The following is a 22928-nucleotide window of genomic DNA, read 5'->3' as shown; positions in this document are numbered from 1 at the left end:
GGGGCGACAAAGAGTCTGTCCTGCAAGGTCCTCGCCGACCAAATGACACCAAGAAAAAAAAATCGGCGGCAATCGTTCGCGCATGCGAGTATTTTGCGGAGATATACAGCCGTTAGTGAGGGGGGGGCCCAAAAAAATGGGGCACGGAGAAGCTCACGGGGACGAGAGACATGCAGACGGCGGCTTGCATGCGGGGTTAGCGGCCGTTAGCCATGCCACGGGGGGAGGCGGAGCGGCGTCACGACAGCGTTGGCACCTGGATGTCCGGCGGGGTCGGAGGCTTCCAGTGGTTGGCTCGGAGCTGGTGCAGCTCGTCGAACTTCAGGCTGATGTTCTCGATGGACAGCTGCAGCATGTCCCAGAAGCCCGCCAGGTCCTGGGAGACGGGCCGGGGCTGCGCATCGGGGTCCTGAAAACACACAAAGAAGTCATTAAAATATGCCTGATACTGAAACATAACAAAAAAATGGCAGAAAGAGAAGCCACCAGTAAATACTTGGAATCAACCCAAGTACGTCTGTGTTGGTACAATCCTTGTATCTAACATTAGATAGCTAACAAAGTAACAAGTGTCACATAAAAGGTTAAATGACTGGAATAAATACTGACTGGGTGCCTCGCTGGATTGGTTCGCAGCCGAGTGTGAAGCGACCGGAATGAGAATCAGCACCTCCAAGTCCGAGTCCATGGTTCTCGCCCGGGAAAAGGGTGGAATGCCATCTCCGGGTTGGGGAGGAGACCTTGCCCCAAGTGGAGGAGTTCAAATACCTAGGAGTCTTGTTCACGAGTGAGGGAAGAGTGGATCGTGAGATCGACAGGCGGATCGGTGCGACGTCTTCAGTAATGCGGACGTTGTACCGATCCGTTGTCGTGAAGAAGGAGCTGAGCCGGAAGGCAAAGCTCTCAATTTACCGGTCGATCTACGTTCCCATCCTCACCTATGGTCATGAGCTTTGGGTCATGACCGAAAGGATAAGATCACGGGTACAAGCGGCCGAAATGAGTGTGGCGGGGCTCTCCCTTAGAGATAGGGTGAGAAGCTCTGCCATCCGGGAGGAACTCAAAGTAAAGCCGCTGCTCCTTCACATCGAGAGGAGCCAGATGAGGTGGTTCGGGCATCTGGTCAGGATGCCACCCGAACGCCTCCCTAGGGAGGTGTTTAGGGCACGTCGGACCGGTAGGAGGCCACGGGGAAGACCCAGGACACGTTGGGAAGACTATGTCTCCCGGCTGGCCTGGGAACGCCTCGGGATCCCCCGGGAAGAGCTAGACGAAGTGGCTGGGGAGAGGGAAGTCTGGGTTTCCCTGCTTAGGCTGTTGCCCCCGCGACCCGACCTCGGATAAGCGGAAGATGATGGATGGATGGATGGATGGGTGCCATGATTGGGAATAAAAACAGCTTCCCTAAAAAATGCTCAGTCTTTCACAAGAAAGAATGGGGTGAGGTACACCCCTTTGTCCACAACTGCGTGAGCAAATAGTCAAACAGTTTAGGAACAACGTTTCTCAAAGTGCAAGTGCAAGAAATTTAGGGATTTCAGCATCTACGGTCCGTAATATCATCAAAAGGTTCAGAGAATCTGGATAAATCACTCCAAGTAAGCGGCATGTTCGGAAACCAACGGCACTCTATAAAAAACCGACATCAATCTCTAAGGGATATCACCACATGGAACACTACAGAAAACGACTGTCGGTAACTAAAGTTTGTCGCTACATCTGTAAATACAAGTTAAAGCTCTACTATGCAAAGCGAAAGCCATTTATCAACAACATCCAGAAACGCCGCCGGCTTCTCTGGGCCCCAGATCATCTAAGATGGACTGATGCAAAGTGGAAAAGGTTTCTGTGGTCTGACGAGTCCACATTTCAAATTGTTTTTGGAAATATTCGACATCGTCTCATCCGGACCAAAGGGGAAGCGAACCATCCAGACTGTTATAGGCGCAAAGTTCAAAAGCCAGCATCTGTGATGGTATGGGGGTGCATTAGTGCCCAAGTCATGGGTAACTTACACATCTGTGAAGGCACCATTAATGCTTAAAGGTACATACAGGTTTTGGAACAACATATGCTGCCATTTAAGCGCCGTTTTTTTTCATGGACGCCCCTGCTTATTTCAGCAAGACAATGCCAAGCCACATTCAGCACGTGTTACAACAGCGTGGCTTCGTAAAAAAAGAGTGTGGGTACTTTCTTGGCCCGCCTGCAGTCCAGACCTGTCTCCCATCGAAAATGTGTGGCGCATTATGAAGCGTAAAATACGACAGCGGAGACCCCGGACTGTTGAACGACTTAAGCTCTACATAAAACAAGAATGGGAAAGAATTCCACTTTCAAAGCTTCAACAATTAGTTTCCTCAGTTCCCAAACGTTTATTGAGTGTTGTTAAAAGAAAAGGTGATGTAACACAGTGGTGAACATGCCCTTTCCCAACTACCTTGGCACGTGTTGCAGTCATGAAATTCTAAGTTAATTATTATAGTTTATGAGTTTGAACATCAAATATGTTGTTTTTGTAGCATATTCAACTGAATATGGGTTGAAAATCATTGTTTTCCTTTTATATTTACATCCAACACAATTTCCCAACTATTATGTACAATCCATCAAGCGGTGCGGCTTCATAGCTTACCAAAGTCGTACTCAAACATTATGATAGATTTTTGAGCGCCGTGTGCAATGTTCGATATTTTCAATGGAACATACAACATTTACTTGAGTCATATTGCATTCTCCACATATCTCTTATGTGTGACTGCCATCTACTGGTCACACTTATCATTTCACCATGTAACGGCGTGGCGCAGTTGGGAGAGTGTCTGTGCCAGCAACCCATACTTGCCAACCCTCCCGATTTTCCCAAGAGACTCCCGAATTTCAGTGCCTCTCCCGGGGCAACCATTCTCCCGAATTTCTACCCGGACAACAATATTAGGGGCGTGCCTTAAAGCCACTGCCTTTAGCGTCCACTCTTCCTCCATACAAACAGCGTGCCGGCAAAATCACAATATATATGCGGGTTTTACACACACATTAGTGAATGCAAGGCATACTTGGTCAACAGCCATACTGAGGGTGGCCGCATAAACAACTTTAACAGTTACAAATATGCGCCACACTGTGAACCCACACCAAACAAGAACGACAAAAATTTTGGGGGAACATCCGCACCGTAACACAACAGCAGAAATACCCAGAACCCCTTGCAGCACTAACTCTTCCGGGACGCTACAATATACGCCCACCAAAAACCCCAATTCCAACCCTTGATGCTGAGTGCCAAGCACACATGAGTGAATGCAAGGCATACTTGGTCAACAGCCATACAGGTCACACTGAGGGTGGACGTATAAACAACTTTAACAGTGTTACAAATATGCGCCACACCGTGAACCCACACTAAACTGTCACGAGGGAAGCGCATAGTTATGCGCGTTTTGTCCACCCCAAGATGCAAGAAGACCAATCGGACAGGAATAGCAGGTAAGAGCTTGATTTAATACAAAAATTAATAGCACTGGTACAAAAATGGACAGAAATAAACAAAAGAAAACGCGTGCCGAACGCATGGGAAGCTAAGCTAAAACTTAGCACTGAGTCTAGAGTCCAAAAGTGACGTGCCGAGCGCACAGGAAGCTAAGGAGGAACTTAGCACAGAAAACAGGAGCGTCTCGTGAAAGTTGCTTACCGCAAACATAGGCTCAAGGCGGAATGAAGGGAGCAGGCAGGTTTAAATAATGAAGTCATTCAGTAATCACAGGTGCGCGTCAAACACAAGAGCAGGTGGAAAACATCAGAAAGCATGGTAACAAGATAAATAAGGAAGAGCAAAACAAGGAACCGGAAGAGTCCAAGACAATCAGAAAACACAAAAGGACGCAAAAACCGAAATCAAAGTGTGATCCGGGAAGCGGATCACAACACAAACAAGAATGACAAACATTTTGGGAAAACATCCGCACCGCAACACAACATAAACACAACAGAAGAAATACCCAGAACCCCTTGCAGCACTAACTCTTCCAGGACGCTACAATATACGCCCACCAAAACCCCCAATTCCAACCCTTAATGCTGAGTGCCAAGCACACATGAGTGAATGCAAGGCATACTTGGTCAACAGCCATACAGGTCACACTGATGGTGGCCGTATAAACAACTTTAATAGTGTTACAAATATGCGCCACACTGTGAACCCACACCAAACTGTCACGAGGGAAGCGCATAGTGATGCGCGTTTTGTCCACCTCAAGATGCCAAAAGACCAATCGGACAGGAATAGCAGGTAAGAGCTTGATTTAATACAAAAATTAATAGCACTGGTACGAAAATGGACAGAAATAAACAAAAGAAAACGCGTGCCGAACACATGGGAAGCTAAGCTAAAACTTAGCACTGAGTCTAGAGTCCAAAAGTGACGTGCCGAGCGCACAGGAAGCTAAGGAGGAACTTAGCACAGAAATCAGGAGCGTCTCGTGAAAGGATCAAGGCTGAATGAAGGGAGCAGGCAGGTTTAAATAATGAAGTCATTCAGTAATCACAGGTGCGCGTCAAACACAAGAGCAGGTGGAAAAGATCAGAAACCATGTTAACAAGATAAATAAGGAAGAGCAAAACAAGGAACCGGAAGAGTCCAAGACAATCAGAAAACACAAAAGGACTCAAAAACCGAAATCAAAGTGTGATCCGGGAAGCGGATCACAACACAGACAAGAATGACAAACATTTTGGGAAAACATCCGCACCGCAACACAACATAAACACAACAGAAGAAATACCCAGAACCCCTTGCAGCACTAACTCTTCCAGGACGCTACAATATACGCCCACCAAAACCCCCAATTCCAACCCTTAATGCTGAGTGCCAAGCACACATGAGTGAATGCAAGCATACTTGGTCAACAGCCATACAGGTCACACTGAGGGTGGCCGTATTAACAACTTTATCAGTTTTACAAATATGCGCCACACTGTGAACCCACACCAAACTGTCACGAGGGAAGCGCATAGTGATGCGCGTTTTGTCCACCTCAAGATGCAAAAAGACCAATCGGACAGGAATAGCAGGTAAGAGCTTGATTTAATACAAAAATTAATAGCACTGGTACAAAAATGGACAGAAATAAACAAAAGAAAACGCGTGCCGAACGCATGGGAAGCTTAACTAAAACTTAACACTGAGTCTAGAGTCCAAAAGTGACATGCCGAGCGCACAGGAAGCTAAGGAGGAACTTAGCACAGAAAACAGGAGCGTCGCGTGAAAGGATCAAGGCTGAATGAAGGGAGCAGGCAGGTTTAAATAATGAAGTCATTCAGTAATCACAGGTGCGCGTCAAACACAAGAGCAGGTGGAAAAGATCAGAAACCATGGTAACAAGATAAATAAGGAAGAGCAAAACAAGGAACCGGAAGAGTCCAAGACAATCAGAAAACACTAAAGGACTCAAAAACCGAAATCAAAGTGTGATCCGGGAAGCAGATCACAACACAAACAAGAATGACAAACATTTTGGGAGATTATCCGCACCGTAACACAACAGAAGAAATACCCAGAACCCCTTGCAGCACTAACTCTTCCGGGACACAACAATATACACCCTCCACCTAAACCCCCAATTCCAACCCTTGATGCTGAGTGCCAAGCAGGGAGGTAATGGCTCCCATTTTTATAGTATTTGGTAAGACTCGGTCGGGGTTCGAACTCACCACCTACCGATCTCAGACTAAAATCCAGAGGCAAATTCCTACATTATTCAGTGTTACAAGCGGCCCTCTGATGGCAGCCACAACCGCCATGTGGCCCTCAATGACAACCAGTTTGACATCCCTGTGTATTATTTTGTCGGACTGATTAATTAAAATGTATTTATTTTATTTTTTTTAAATGTCAGGAAAACAATCTAGATCAGATCCGCTTCCACGGGGCTTTTTGCACATTTGACGAAAACCAAAAAAAGGGCTCATTTGCATAAACCACAGCTGCACAATTTGGCGTAGTCCACACAAAAAACGACAACGCCGCGTCATGTGACGTCCCCTTTGTTCGCCGGGGGAAACACGCCGGCTGCGCGCATTGATAGTCGACGCACGTTGCTTGTCAGCGCCGTTTGTGCAGGATGACGTCAGCGAGGGAGGGATGGAAAGGAGAGGGGGAGGGTGGGGCGTCGAAAAGGATGCAAGGGATGAGGTGACACATACCAGATTCTCCTCACACAGCTTTCGGAACTGCTGGAACTTCTGGGACATGAGAAGCTGCGCGCTCCCCACTGCACTGCGGATCTTGCCCAGGACTGCAGACAGATGACACACGCACACACACACACACACACACACACTGCAGTTACTGGAAGACACACTGCAGTCATGTTGCACCAACCACCAAATGGAGGCACAAAGCAATGACATCATCACATTACATCAACAATGCCACCTTAAAGGCCTACTGAAATGAGATTTTCTTATTTAAAGGGGGATAGCAGGTCCATTCTATGTGTCATACTTGATCATTTCACGATATTGCCATATTTTTGCTGAAAGGATTTAGTAGAGAACATCGACGATAAAGTTCGCAACTTTTGGTCGCTAATAAAGAAGCCTTGCCTGTACCGGAAGTAGCAGACGATGTGCGCGTGACGTCACGGGTTGTGGAGCTCCTCACATCTGAACGTTGTTTACAATCATGGCCACCAGCAGCGAGAGCGATTTGGACCGTGAAAGCGACGTTTTCCCCATTAATTTGAGCGAGAATGAAAGATTCGTGGATGAGGAAAGTTAGAGTGAAGGACTAGAAAGGAAAAAAAAGGCGAGGGCAGTGGGAGCGATTCAGATGTTATTAAACACATTTACTAGGATAATTCTGGAAAATCCCTTATCTGCCTATTGTGTTACTAGTGTTGTAGTGAGATTATAGGGTCGTACCTGAATGTCGGAGAGGTGTGGGGAACGCCAGTGTCTCTGAGGGAAGCAACTTTTCTCGACGAGGCGAAGCGAAGGCAGTCGTTGGGGCCGGGCTGAGATTTTTTTTATCCCCTCCTCCACGGGGAAAGCATCCCACGTTTGGGGGGTTTGCCGGTCGGAGGAGGCAAGAGAGTCCGCAGCTGCCTCTTTGACAGGTGCACGAGGAACGACGCAAGCTCTCCGCTCATGTCTACGGTAAGAGCCGACTTACTACCAGAATTTTCTCACCGAAACCTACCGGTTGACATGTGGAAGGGAACCACGTGGCTTGACCGCTCTGTTCCATAGTAAAGCGTCACGTCATCTTTCGGGAATGTAAACAATGAAACACCGGCTGTGTTTGTGTTGCTAAAGGCGGCCGCAATACACCGCTTCCCACCTGCATCTTTCTTCTTTGACGTCTCCATTATTAACTGAACAAATTCCAAAAGATTCGGCAACACAGATGTCCAGAATACTGTGTAATTATCCGATTAAAGCAGACGACTTATAGCTAGGATCGGGGCTGGAATAAAATGTCCGCTACAATTCGTGACGAGACCAGCAGAGAGAGAGATTTGGACCGAAAAAGCGACGATTTCCCCATTAATTTGAGCGAAGATGAAAGATGCGTGGATGAGGAAAGTTAGAGTGAAGGACTAAAAAGAAAAAAAAGGCGAGGGCAGTGGGAACGATTCAGATGTTATTAAACACATTTACTAGGATAATTCTGGAAAATCCCTTATCTGCTTATTGTGTTACTAGTGTTGTAGTGAGATTATAGGGTCGTACCTGAATGTCGGAGGGGTGTGGGGAACGCCAGTGTCTCTGAGGGAAGCAACTTTTCTCGACGAGGCGAAGCGAAGGCAGTCGTTGGGGCCGGGCTGAGATTTTTTTTATCCCCTCCTCCACAGTGAAAGCATCCCACGTTCGGGGGCGGTCAGTCGGAGGAGGCAAGCGAGTCCGCAGCTGCCTCTTTGACAGGTGGACGAGGAACGACGCAAGCTCTCCGCTCATGTCTACGGTAAGAGCCGACTTATTACCACAATTTTCTCACCGAAACCTGCCGGTTGACATGTGGAAGGGAACCATGTGGCTTGACCGCTCTGTTCCATAGTAAAGCGTCACGTCATCTTTCGGGGATGTAAACAATGAAACACCGGCTGTGTTTGTGTTGCTAAAGGCAGCCGCAATACACCGCTTCCCACCTACAGCTTTCCTCTTTGACGTCTCCATTATTCATTGAACAAATTGCAAAAGATTCAGCAACACAGATGTCCAGAATACTGTGTAATTATGCGATTAAAGCAGACGACTTATAGCTGGGATCGGGGCTGGAACAAAATGTCCTCTACAATCCGTGACGAGACCAGCAGCGAGAGCGATTTGGACCGAGAAAGCGACGATTTCCCCATTAATTTGAGCGAAGATGAAAGATGCGTGGATGAGGAAAGTAAGAGTGAAGGACTAAAATATAAAAAAAATTAAATAAAATAAAAGACCAGAGGGCAGTGGGAGCGATTCAGATGTTATTAGACAAATTTACTAAGATAATTCTGGAAAATCCCTTATCTGCTTATTGTGTTACTACTGTTTTAGTGAGATTATATGGTCGTACCTGTACAACGTGAAGGTCGGCCCCGCACCTTTCGACGGGTGGTGGCGATGCCCATCTCTGCCTTTCACAAGGGACCCTCTTCGAAACATGATCTTTTGAAATGATCGCTATATAATACACTGTACTTTGTGTGTGTGGTCCAATCCAACCGTGTTCACTTGACCGCTCTGTTCCATAGTAAAGCTTCACCGTCATCTTTCGGGAATGTAAACAATGAAACACCGGCTATGTTTGTGTTGCTAAAGCTGGCCGCTTCCCACCTACAGCTTTCCTCTTTGACGTCTCCATTATTCATTGAACAAATTGCAAAAGATTCAGCAACACAGATGTCCATAATACTGTGGAATTATGCGATGAAAACAGACGACTTATAGCTGTGAACGGTGCTGGAACAAAATGTCCTCTACAACGCATGACGTCACGCGCACGCGTCATCATACCGCGACGTTTCAGCATGATACTTCCGCGCGAAATGTAAAATTGCAATTTAGTAAACTAAAAAGGCCGTATTGGCATGTGTTGCAATGTTAATATTTCATCATTGATATATAAACTATCAGACTGTGTGGTGGGTAGTAGTGGGTTTCAGTAGGCCTTTAAATACAAGTAGCATATTTTTCGGATTATAAATCGCTCTGGAGTATACGTCGCACCAGCCGAAAATGCATAATAAAAAAGGAAAAAAACACATATAAGTCGCACTGGAGTTAAGTCGCATTTTTGGGGGAAATTTCTTTGATAAAATCCAACACCAAGAATAGACATTTGAAAGGCAATTTAAAATAAATAAAGAATAGTGAACAACAGGCTGAATAAGTGTACGTTATCCATCCATCCATCCATCTTCTTCCGCTTATCTGAGGTCGGGTCACGGGGACAACAGCCTAAGATGTATAAGTGTACGTTATCCATCCATCCATTTTCTACCGCTTATTCCCTTTTGGGGTTGCGGGGGGGGCGCTGGCGCCTATCTCAGCTACAATCGGGCGGAAGGCGGGGGTACACTCTGGACAAGTCGCCACCTCACCGCAGGGCCAACACAGATAGACAGACAACATTCACACACTAGGGCCAATTTAGTGTTGCCAATCAACCTATCCCCAGGTGCATGTCTTTGGAAGTGGGAGGAAGCCGGAGTACCTGGAGGGAACCCACGCAGTCACGGGGAGAACATGCAAACTCCACACAGAAAGATCCTGAGCCTGGATTTGAACCCAGGACTGCAGGAACTTCGTATTGTGAGGCAGACGCACTAACCCCTCTACCACCGTGAAGCCAAGTGTACGTTATTTGAGGCATAAATAACCAACTGAGAAGGTGCCTGGTATGTTAACATAACATATTATGGTGATATAGTACAGTGGTCCCCAACCACCGGGCCGCAGAAGAATTTTCTATTAACTTTTATTTAAAAAAATAAATCAACAATAATAATATCCATCCATCCATTTCTACCGCTTATTCCCTTTCGGGGTCGCGGGGGGCGCTGGCGCCTATCTCAGCTACAATCGGGCGGAAGGCAGGGTACACCCTGGACAAGTCGCCACCTCATCGCAGGGCCAACACAGATAGACAGACAACATTCACACTCACATTCACTCACTAGGGCCAATTTAGATATTCACCTCAAAATAAACTCGTTTTTTTGGGGCGGGTCGATTCAAATATCGATAGGACCAATATCGATACGGGTTATGGTATACATACACTCTCCCCACTTCTTTCTTATTCTGTTTTTTTTTCTTCGGAAATCGATCCATCCATTTTCTACCGCTTATTCCCTAATAATAATAATATATATATATATATTTTTAATTAAATCAACATAAAAAACACAATTTACACTTACAATTAGAGCACCAACCACAAAAACTTCCCTTTTTCATGACAGAGGGAAAAAAAAAAAAAAAAAAAGGACCCCCCGTCCCCCGGGCCGCGGGACAAATTATTAAGCGTTGACCGGTCCGCGGATACAATAAGGTTGGGGACCACTGATATAGTATTCATTAGTATCGGGGTACTATACTAATACCGGTATACCGTACAACCCTAAAAAGCATTCATTGGCGATGGCGATCACATTATTGGCGCACGTGCATGTCATCAACGCGTGACTCACTGTCCTCCGTCAGCTGGCCGTGCGTCTGTTCCCGCTCCATCTGCCGACACCATCCCTCCATGCGCTCCGTCTCGGCCTGCAGCAGCTTCAGGAACCAGCGTCCGTCCCGCGGGCACACGGAGCGCCCGACGGCCTCCGGCGCGCCCGCCCCCTCAGGCTCGGGCACGCTGTCCATCCAAGGGTCGGGAGGCGGGAGGATGGACGGGTCGAAGCCCGCCTCGCCGTAGTCGTCCCCGGCGCAGGCGTGATAGTGGTTCCCCGAGCCTTGGATTCGCACCGTGGAGGCGGAGGAGTCGCGGGAGTGCTGGCGCGGCATGGTGGCGAAGTGGCGGGGCGGCGGCGGCAGCGCGCCGTCGGCGGGGTCGTCCAGGTCGGCCTGGACGGCGGCGGTCACGCTGTTGGAGCGGGTCACACGGCGCTGACTGGAGAGGGAAGGAAAAGAAACAGTTGGGGAGGTCCATACTTGGCAACCATCCCAGATTTTCCGGGAGACTCCCGATATTCAGCGCCTCTCCCAAAAACCTCCCGGAAGAAATTTCCTCCTGAATACATCCCGAAATTCAGCCGGAACTGGAGGCCACGCCCCCTCCAGCTCCATGCAAACATGAGTGAAGACAGCCTGTTTTCACGTCCGCTTTCCTGTTCTATAAACAGCTTGCCTGCCCAATCACGTTACAACATCTACGGATTTTAATAAAAAACTGCACACACAAGGAGACCAAGCAGAAGAACGAGGAAGTTACAGCCATGGCGACGCCGTCTGTTATAAAGTGATTCTATGTTGAATGTTGGCTATAGTGTTATGGGGTTGCTTTTTGATTGGCCAACGATTTACGTGGTGTTGTGCACCTAAAGGCAAGTGACTCTCGCCGGTACGCACATGGCAGAACAAAAGTTACTCAAATAGTGAAAGGTAAGTGTTGTTGTTTTTTTTTTAAGTAACCAGCAAGCACAGTACAGTCAGTAGAACAACTGTTTTTATTACTGTGTATTTGATAGGTGCCGTCTGAAATTCAACTATTTATTTTATTTATATATATATATAATAAAATAAATATATATAGCTAGAATTCACTGAAAGTCAAGTATTTCATACATATGTATATATTTATATATATATCAATCAATCAATCAATGTTTACTTATATAGCCCTAAATCACTAGTGTCTCAAAGGGCTGCACAAACCACTACGACATCCTCGGTAGGCCCACATAAGGGCAAGGAAAACTCACACCCAGTGGGACATCGGTGACAATAATGACCCAGTGGGAGGTCGGTGACAATGATGACTATGAGAACCTTGGAGATATGAAATATATACGAAATACTCGAGTTAGTGAATTATACTCCTCCTCTCTTAACCACGCCCCTCGCCCAAACTACGCCCCCCAACACGTCTTTAAATCTCAGTGAATAGGGACGTCCTTCTTTAGCTGCAGTCTTGTTTTATCATATATTGCTGCCTTTTGTATGCACATTAAATCATCCCAAAAATCCAGACTTTGGAGCAATGTTCACAGACTCTAGTATTTCGCTGTCTATTTGATGTAATGGTTTTCCGTATAGGCACCATGAATTCGGTCCTAACTTGTTCACCGGTCCTCATATGGACGAAACTTTTCCTTGTTGATATCTCAAGATGGGTAGCAATACAAGAACACACACACACACACACACACACACACACACACACACACACACACACACACACACACACACACACACACACACACACACACACACGTATTTCTGACCTTCTTGAGGCCTACAAAAAAAAATGCCTACCTCTTTAGGACAACCCTTTCTAGATATGTAAAGATTTGTATTTACAACATTAATAATACATAAATATTATGCAATTATGAAAAATCAAAGTTTTTAGCAAAATTTTTTTGTAATTAGTTTTTAATCATTATTATTTCAAGTTATTACAGCATGTCTCGATATGAATTTTTTTATTATTAATTTTAACCAAAGGGTGCGAATTTAAATTTCTTACACACACTTGTTATTACGTATGTTGGCTAGAGGTGGAGGCACTTCAAAAATTTTCACACACACTTGTTATTTCATATGTTGACCAGAGGAGGCACACTTCAAATGGGTACACACACTTGTTATTACATGTGTTGGCCAGAAGGGGAGCACTTAATTTTTTTTTCCATCCATCCATTTTTCTACCGCTTACTCCCTTTGGGGTTGCAGGGGGCGCTGGTGCCTATCTCAGCTACAATTGGGCGGAAGGCGGGGTACACCCTGGACAAGTCGCGACCTCATCACAGGGCCAACATAGACAGACAGACAACATTCACACATTTTTACACAAACTTATTATTTCATATGCTGACCAGAGGGGGAGCACTTTAAAAACCGACACAATTTGAAAAAAAAAATAAAAAATCCTCCTTTTTGGGACCAACCGCGTTTTGACAGATTAGGGACGTGGGTTGTCTTACGTCAGCACCGGAAGTCGTATAAAATCAGCTTCGGGTGGATGAATAGGGAAGTCTTTCTATAGCTGCCGTCTTGTTTTATCACATATTGCTGCCTTTTGTATGCACATTAAATCATCCAAAAAATCATGACTTTGGAGCAATGTTCACGGACTGTAGTATTTCGCTCTCTATTAAATGTAATTGTTTTCCGTATTGGGACCGTGAATTCGGTCCTAACTTGTTCACCGGTCCTCATATGGAAGGTACTTTTCCTTGTTGATGTCTCAAGAAGGGTAGCAATATAAGAATACTTACACACACGCACACGTACACATTTGTGTATTTCTGAACTTCTTGAGACATACGAAAAATGCCTACCTCTTTAGGACCACCCTTTCTAGACATATAAATATTTGTATTTACAACATTAATGATACATACATACTATGCAAATTTGAAAAAGCTAAGTTTTTAGTATTTTTTTAAAATTGTTTTTTAATCTTTATTATTTCAAGTTATTACAGTATGTCTCTATATAAAAAAAAATATATATATCAATTTTGGCCAAAGGGTGCGAATTTCAATTTCTTACACACACTTGTTATTACGTATGTTGGCCAGAGGGGGAGCACTTCAAAAAATTTAACACACACTTGTTATTTCATACGTTGACCAGAGGAGGAGCACTTAATTTTTTTTTTCACACAAACTTATTTCATATGTTGACCAGAGGGGAAGCACTTTTAAAACCGACAGACAGTCAGTTTGAAAAAAATTAAAATAAAATCTCCCTTTTTGGGACCAACCGCATTTTGACATGTCTTACATCAGCACCGGAAGTCGTATAAAATCAGCTTCGGGTGGATGAATAGGGAAGTCTTTCTATAGCTGCCGTCTTGTTTTATCACATATTGCTGCCTTTTGTATGCACATTAAATCATCCAAAAAAATCCTGACTTTGGAGCAATGTTCACGGACTCTAGTATTTCGCTATCTATTAGATGTAATGGTTTTCCGTATTGGGACCATGAATTCGGTCCTAACTCTCATATGGACGGCACTTTTTCGGGTTGATGTATCAATATGGGTAGCAATACACACAAGCACACACACACCCACACACACACACACACACACACTCCATGTCTGGCCGGTCTCCGGTGGTGCAGTCCTCCTTCAAGCTCATCATTCATTGCTTCCTCCTTCCTCCTCCATGTCTCTTGTTGCATGAAACGTAGAAAAAGAGAGGAGGAGGCGCGTAGGGAGCGGTCGACATCAAACGCCACGTGCACGCACACACACACACACATATGCACACACACACACACGCTCAGCCTTCAAGCGCGATGCAGAGTTAAAGAATAACTCCTCCGAGCAGGTGTTCAGTCATTATGACCTCAGTCTGCACGCTATCTAATACAGCCAAACACTTCCTGCACAGGCAGGCACCGCAGCCAAGGACGAAGACTTAGAAGACGGACAGGAGGAGACTATCAACAAGGGGGGACCTTGAAAGATGTGAAGAAAACACGCCATGGACAACAAAGTGGCTTTAAAGCGCCGACTGTACCGGTACTAGTAAAGTACTCCGATATTACTCAATCATAAAAAAAGTACCGGTTGTCATGATCCGTGGTCCGGAACGTGTTTTTGTTATATTTTGTTAGTTTTGGACTCCCTTAGTTCCTTGTATTTGTGCACCCTTGTTCGTTACCATGGTTACTAATTATTTCCACCTGCATCTGATTAGTGTTCTGTACGCTCACCTGCTGCCGAGCACTAATCTATTTATTCACGTTGCTCGCCACACTCGGTATAAAAACTTTGAATGTAATCATAGCAATATTGACAAGATACGCTCTTGGACTTGGTATCATTACAGTGGATGTCAGGTGTAGAGCCAACCTTGGCGTTTGATTACATTGTGACGTTGGTTAACTACGGTGTGTAGTGAAGCCTGTTTAGCTATTCCTAGTCCTGCAGGGATGATCCTTGTAAGAAACTTACTTTTTTCGTCGCCATGGAGACGAGGATTAGTGATTTAGAAGTGTCTTAAAGCACCTCTTCCTGAGGGTGTTTCAGTGTTATAACTTCACCTTTATCGTTAGTTTTTAAGCCAACATGCATCCGGTCTCCCTTTTCTGTCTACACACTGTCTGCTTGTAAGTACTCAGTGATTGTGCGCTGCCGAACATGCTCCTCTGCTCGTAAAACCGGCAATGTCACGACGTGACATTTTTCAATTTGAAGAAATATTGGCAACCGGTACTTTTCAAACAGAGTATAGTACAATTTTTTGATTCATTAGTACCGCAATACTTAATAACACCGGTATGCCGTACAACCCTACTCCAAAATAATCCACAAATTCAAACGCAAAGACGTGCCAGTTGAAGAATACGATGGCACCATAGAACAGAAAGGAAAAGCCGACAAACACCAGCATGTTCCTTCTTCCACGCCCTCTCACTTGACGCCATGCCAGTTCAAACAGCGAGGTGAGGTCGTGACCTGCACCGCTGCAGCGTATGAACGCACAAACAAACCGGGGACTTTTTCCAGAGGAGGAGGGGGGGGCGTGGCCATACCGCCACTGCCACATAAAAGGAGAGTGCTGTAAAAAGTGTCATTAAGCGTGGATCCTATAACCGTTAAGTGTTTGGCATGACGAGGAATAACGGCTGCACTGCTGCTATTTAAGCGTGTCAGAGCACACACACACACACACACACACACACACACACACACACACACACACACACACACACACACATAGGTTATCATTTGGAATGGGGACCAAGTTTTTGATCAGAACTTGTGGGGACCACCCTTTAGGAGACTTGTTTTTTGGTCACCAGACTGTCAGAAGTCCCTTAAAAGTGACTGTGTAAACAGAGCGACGTCCCCATTAAGAAAGTATTGCCAGAACACACTCACACACACACACACACACACACACACACACACACACACACTGGTTATCATTTGGAATGGGCACCAAGTTTTTGATCAGAACTTGTGGGGACCACCCTTTAGGGGACTTGTTTTTTGGTCCCCAGACTGTCAGAAGTCCCTTAAAAGTGACTGTGTAAACAGAGCGACGTCCCCATTAAGTAAGTATTGCCAAAACACACACACACACACACACACACACACACACACACACACACACACACACACACACACACACACACACACACACACACACAGGTTATCATTTGGAATGGACACCAAGTTTTTGATCAGAACTTGTGGGGACCACCCTTTGGGGGACTTGTTTATTGGTCCCCAGACTGTCAGAAGTTCCCCTAAAGGTGACTGTGTAAACAGAGCGACGTTCCCATTAAGTAAACATTGCCAGAACACACGCACGCGCACGCACACACACACACACACACACACACAGGTTATCATTTGGAATGGGGACCAAGTTTTTGATCAGAATTTGTGGGGACCACCCTTTGGGGGAATGTTTATTGGTCCCCAGACTGTCAGAAGTTCCCTTAAAGGTGACTGTGTAAACAGAGGGACGTTCCCATTAAGTAAACATTGCCAGAACACACGCACACGCACACGCACACACACACACACACACACACACACACACACACACTGGTTATCATTTGGAATGGGGACCAAGTTTTTGATCAGAAACATTGCCAGAACACACGCACACGCACACACACACACACACACACACACACACACACACACACACACACACACACACACACACACACACAAACACACACACACACAGGTTATCATTTGGAATGGGGACCAAGTTTTTGATCAGAATTTGTGGGGACCACCCTTTGGGGGAATGTTTATTGGTCCCCAGATTGTCAGAAGTCCCCTAAAGGTGACTGTGTAAACAGAGCGACGTCCCCATTAAGTAAACATTGCCAGAACACACGCACACACACACACACACACACACACACACACACACACACTGGTTATCATTTGGAATGGGGACCAAGTTTTTGATCAGAACTTGTGGGGACCACCCTTTCTACAGGTTGTGGAGGCATAAAATTTTGGGGGGTAAAATGGCCACTGGCCTGTTAGCTCATAAACATTTTTAAATCTCTGGATTGATGAAGTAATGTGCTGATCATTCTTACTGGGGACCCTGGAGAAAAAGAACTAATATAGTTCATGGGGACAACATTTAAATAATTTTGCATAATTCACACAAATGTGTTCGTGACTACTGAGGACCATTTAAAAAAAAAAAAAGTTCACACTTCAACTAACCAGTAAACATGTTTTATGGGCCAAAGCTTAAAAATCACTTAGGCATCTTTAGAATGGATCTGACTATCATTTAAAAAGGTTTCCCTTTAGGGGACCTGTGTTTTTGGTCCCCAGACCGTCAGAAGTCCCCTAAAGGTGACTGTGTAAACATGGCGAATGGATCTGACTATCATTTAAAAAGCTTTCCCGTTTCAGTGCTCTGTTCGCAGTGAGCGAGGAGGGCTGAAACAGGTGGTGCAGTGGAGTCGTTGCCGTTAAATAACCGCGACGTCTCTAAATCCCGGTTAGCAGTAAAAAGCGGTGAGTCGTTTGCATCCGAGGGTCGGCAGAATGACAACGACTGCAGCAACAGATGGCTGTCAAGACCCCCATGCAGCACATCCTCTGAGCCCAGCTGTCATATGGGGCCGACTTTCTTGAGGAAAAAAGGGGGGAACATAAGGGGGGGGGGGGGGGGGTCCTGACGCCAACCTCCAGTCAACTGGGACAGCTGCTGCGGGACGCAACAAAACTCCCTGTGTCCGGACAGCCTGCTCCATTCAAGCCCCTCCCACCGTTGTCTTTGCACTCACCATTGTTCGTCTTCCACTTGAATTCCGATGGAGTGGAACTTGGACTGCTCCTCGGTTTGCTCGCCTTCCTCTGGCTCCACCTACAGGGAGAGGCCCGCGGTGAATCCACAGGCGTATAGAACCCAGAAACGAGAATGACCCAAGTCCAAAACCTGGATCCCGATGGAGAGGCACTTGCGGAGCGCCTCCCTCTGCGCCTTGCTGTCGGCGGCGGTGCTGTTGGTGACGTGCTGGCTGGCGGGGCCGTGCACCTGTGCGTTGGCCGCCTCGATGGCCGCCGTGAGCGCCTTCATGCTGTCGATGCTCTCGGTGGAGTTGGACAGGCCCGGCTGGGAGCCCAGGCCCTTGTGGGGGCCGGTCCCGCCGTCCATGTAGGCGTCCTGGGCCGACTCGGTGCTGCTTTGGGCCGTGATGGAGATGAAGGGCTTGGACGGGGTGGTCCGCGGCGGGATAGGGGGAGGGGTCTTCTTGTAGGTGGTGATGCATGACGACACTGCGGGGAAGAAGAGACAAGACTTTTTACCCCACCGGGAAATATTTGGAACTATAGGCTCCTTGGAGCTTTTTCAAAAATGTAACAAAATGTATATAGATGGGGGTAAAAATGTATATTTTGTTTTAATATGCTTTCTGTAGGAGGACAAACATGACACAAACCTTCCTAATTGTGGACTGGACTCTCACAATATTATGCTAGATCCACTATGGACTGGACTCTCAAACTATTATTTTAGATCCACTATGGACTGGACTCTTACAATATTATGTTAGAGCCACTATGGACTGGACTCTCAAACTATTATGTTAGATCCACTATGGACTGGACTCTCACAATATTATGCTAGATCCACTATGGACTGGACTCTCAAACTATTATTTTAGATCCACTATGGACTGGACTCTTACAATATTATGTTAGAGCCACTATGGACTGGACTCTCAAACTATTATGTTAGATCCACTATGGACTGGACTCTCACAATATTATGTTAGATCCACTATGGACTGGACTCTAACACTATTATGTTAAATCCACTATGGACTGGACTCTCACAATATTATGTTAGAGCCACTATGGACTGGACTCCCACTATTATGTTAGATCCACAATGGACTGGACTCTCACAATACTATTTAAGATCCACTATGAACTGGACTCTCACAATATTTAGTTAGATCCACTATGGACTGGACTCTCACACTATTATGTTAGATCCACTATGGACTGGACTCTCACTATATTTAGTTCGATCCACTATGGACTGGACTCTCACTATAACGTTAGATCCACTATGAACTGGACTCTCACACTATTATGTTGAATCCACTATGGACTAGACTCTCACTATAACGTTAGATCCACTATGGACTGGACTCTCACTATTATGTTAAAGCCACTATGGACTGGACTCTCACAATATTATGTTAGTTCCACTATCGACTAGACTCTCACAATATTACGTTAGATTTACAATGGACTGGACTCTCACACTATTATGTTAAATCCACTATGGACTGGACTCTCACAATATTATGTTAGAGCCACTATGGACTGGACTCTCAAACTATTATGTTAGATCCACTATGGACTGGACTCTCACTATATTTAGTTCGATCCACTATGGACTGGACTCTCACTATAACGTTAGATCCACTATGAACTGGACTCTCACACTATTATGTTGAATCCACTATGGACTAGACTCTCACTATAACGTTAGATCCACTATGGACTGGACTCTCACTATTATGTTAAAGCCACTATGGACTGGACTCTCACAATATTATGTTAGTTCCACTATCGACTAGACTCTCACAATATTACGTTAGATTTACAATGGACTGGACTCTCACACTATTATGTTAGAGCCACTATGGACTGGACTCTCAAACTATTATGTTACATCCACTATGGACTGGACTCTCACAATATTATGTTAGATCCACTATGGACTGGACTCTCACTATATTTAGTTCGATCCACTATGGACTGGACTCTCACTATAACGTTAGATCCACTATGAACTGGACTCTCACACTATTATGTTGAATCCACTATGGACTAGACTCTCACTATAACGTTAGATCCACTATGGACTGGACTCTCACTATTATGTTAAAGCCACTATGGACTGGACTCTCACAATATTATGTTAGTTCCACTATCGACTAGACTCTCACAATATTACGTTAGATTTACAATGGACTGGACTCTCACACTATTATGTTAGAGCCACTATGGACTGGACTCTCAAACTATTATGTTACATCCACTATGGACTGGACTCTCACTATTATGTTAAAGCCACTATGGACTGGACTCTCACAATATTATGTTAGTTCCACTATCGACTAGACTCTCACAATATTACGTTAGATTTACAATGGACTGGACTCTCACAATATTATGTTAGAGCCACTATGGACTGGACTCTCAAACTATTATGTTAGATCCACTATGGACTGGACTCTCACAATATTATGTTAGATCCACTATGGACTGGACTCTCACACTATTATGTTAAATCCACTATGGACTGGACTCTCACAATATTATGTTAGAGCCACTATGGACTGGACTCTCAAACTATTATGTTAGATCCACTATGGACTGGACTCTCACACTATTATGTTAAAGCCACTATGGACTGGACTCTCCCAATATTATGTTAGATCCACTATGGACTGGACTCTCACACTATTATGTTAAAGCCACTATGGACTGGACTCTCACAATATTATGTTAAATCCACTATGGACTGGACTCTCACACTATTATGTTAAATCCACTATGGACTGGACTCTCACAATATTTTGTTAGATCCACTATGGAATGGACTCTCACAATATTATGTTAGATCCACTATGGACTGGACTCCCACACTATTAGGTTAGATCCACTATGGACTGGACTCTCACACTATTATGTTAAATCCACTATGGACTGGACTCTCACAATATTATGTTAGATCCACTATGCACTGGACTCTCACACTATTATGTTAGATCCACTATGGACTGGACTCTCTCACTATTATGTTAGATCCACTATGGACTGGACTCTTACACTATTATGTTCGATCCACTATGGACTGGACTCTCACACTATTATGTTAGATCCACTATGGACTGGACTCTCACACTATTATGTTAAATCCACTATGGACTGGACTCTCACACTATTATGTTAAATCCACTATGGACTGGACTCTCACAATATTATGTTAGAGCCACTATGGACTGGACTCTCACTATTACGCTAGATCCACTATGGACTGGACTCTCACACTATTATGTTAAATCCACTATGGACTGGACTCTCACTATTATGTTAGATCCACTCTGGACTGGACTCTCACTATTATTTTAGATCTAGTATGGACTGGACTCTCACATTTGCAGTCTTCTCCAAGGTTTCTCATAGTCATTCTCATCCACGTCCCACTGAGTTTTTCCTTGCCCTTATGTGAGCGCTGATCCGCGCATATCGTTATGGCTTGTGCAGCCCTTTGAGACACTTGTGATTTAGGGCTATATAAATAAACATCGATTGATTGTTTGGTCTCAGCTGCATTTGGGCGGAAGGCGGCGTACACCCTGGACATGAAGCCAACTCATCGCGACCCCAAAGGGGACAAGCGGTAGAAAATGGATGGATGATTGTCTGAGTAGAAATGCCACTGTTTAAATTAAACATGCTTGGCAAGCACAGTTTTGTCCCACTAATTTCGGCGATCCTCGAACTCACCGGAGTGCATTTACATGTCTCGTCTCATTTTGTCCACCAAACATTTTTTACTGTAAGCACGTAGGTTTTTCCTCCCCAACGCTGATTCAGTTTTTTTTTTGTTTTTTTTTAATGTGTGTATTTTCATTAGCAATTTAAACTGAAACTGTGTTGCATTGTGGGAAATGCGGTGCGTTTAATGAAGGCCGGCCGACCAAAAAGGAGCAGCGGCGGATTAGAGGAGACATCAGCGTGCTTCAATAATAGGATTAGCACGTCAGTCCTCTTGACCCACTGATCTACATGACCCGGCTTACTGTACACGGGGGGAGGAGGAGGGGGGGGGCAAGTGTCACGGTGCGTCTCAGGTTACACTTGCAAAACAAAAACGGCGGCCTCAGTCAAAGCTGCGTTAAAAACAGCGTGCTGACAAGCAAAAAACGATGACCACCAAAACTAGGTCACCGAAAAAGGACGGCGGGTTTCCTGTCTTCTTTTTAGTCTCGACAAAAGACAACATCCTACGGTGATTGCTAGGACCACTCAGTGTGTGTGTGCGTGTGTGTGTGTGTGTGCGTGTGTGTGTGTGTGTGTGTGTTGTTGTTGTTGTTGCTGCCAACCACACCCATGCAGCACCAGCGGCCATGCCCAAAACCATTAGAGCGCTTTGTGTCTCCGTGGTGGTCTGAGCTCTCTCGGGGCAAACAGAAGGCTGACCTCATCTTCCTCTCACACACACACACACACACACACACCTGGACACATGTGACTGCATGGTCCAGCCAGTGGGAGTACAGCCGGGAGGTTGAATGCTCCTCCAATAACAGGAAGGTTGGCAAGACCGGCCACGAAATAGATGGGAGACTTCCTGCATGTCGTTTTTTAAACATTTTTTTAAATGCCATGCACACTTTAGCTTGCCTCGTCTTAAGTCGGGAGTCAACAACACCCGGCTCTTTAGCAGTCTATTCAATTGAATACAAGTTGAAAAGGATTTGCAAATCATCGTATTCTGTTTTTATTTACCACTTACACTAGGGGTCCCCAAACTACGGATACGGCCCGCCAGCGTCCAAAATCCGGCCCGCGGGAAGTCCCAAGTTATTTTCTTTGAATCTGTCCTTTCTAATCCATTTTACTGTTGTTACCTGTAGTGTCTTCGAGCCGATCAGTCAAATCATATTATTTTCCCACCGATAACGTGACGTCATCAGCGGCAATTGCGCGCTCTTGCAGTCAATTAGTGCGCGGGGGAAA

General features: G+C 45.3%; 1 protein-coding gene across 1 annotated transcript in view; it reads right to left on the bottom strand.

Moving 5' to 3' along the window:
• The window catches only part of dlgap1b (discs, large (Drosophila) homolog-associated protein 1b), a 280337-nt gene that overhangs the window by 9551 nt on the left and 247858 nt on the right, over window positions 1-22928 (bottom strand). Inside the window, exons 7-11 of the mRNA XM_061922258.1 lie at window positions 18097-18437; window positions 17945-18024; window positions 10677-11098; window positions 6202-6293; window positions 257-409 (exon numbers count right to left, since the gene is read on the bottom strand). Of these exons, the coding sequence (XP_061778242.1) occupies window positions 257-409; window positions 6202-6293; window positions 10677-11098; window positions 17945-18024; window positions 18097-18437 (1088 nt within the window). The remainder of the gene's footprint in view (window positions 1-256; window positions 410-6201; window positions 6294-10676; window positions 11099-17944; window positions 18025-18096; window positions 18438-22928) is intronic.

This window comes from Nerophis ophidion, linkage group LG15 (genome assembly GCF_033978795.1).
Source record: "Nerophis ophidion isolate RoL-2023_Sa linkage group LG15, RoL_Noph_v1.0, whole genome shotgun sequence".
NCBI classification, from domain to species: Eukaryota; Metazoa; Chordata; class Actinopteri; order Syngnathiformes; family Syngnathidae; genus Nerophis; species Nerophis ophidion.
Note: the sequence above shows the minus strand (reverse complement) of the source record. Positions and strands in the feature narration are given on the sequence as shown.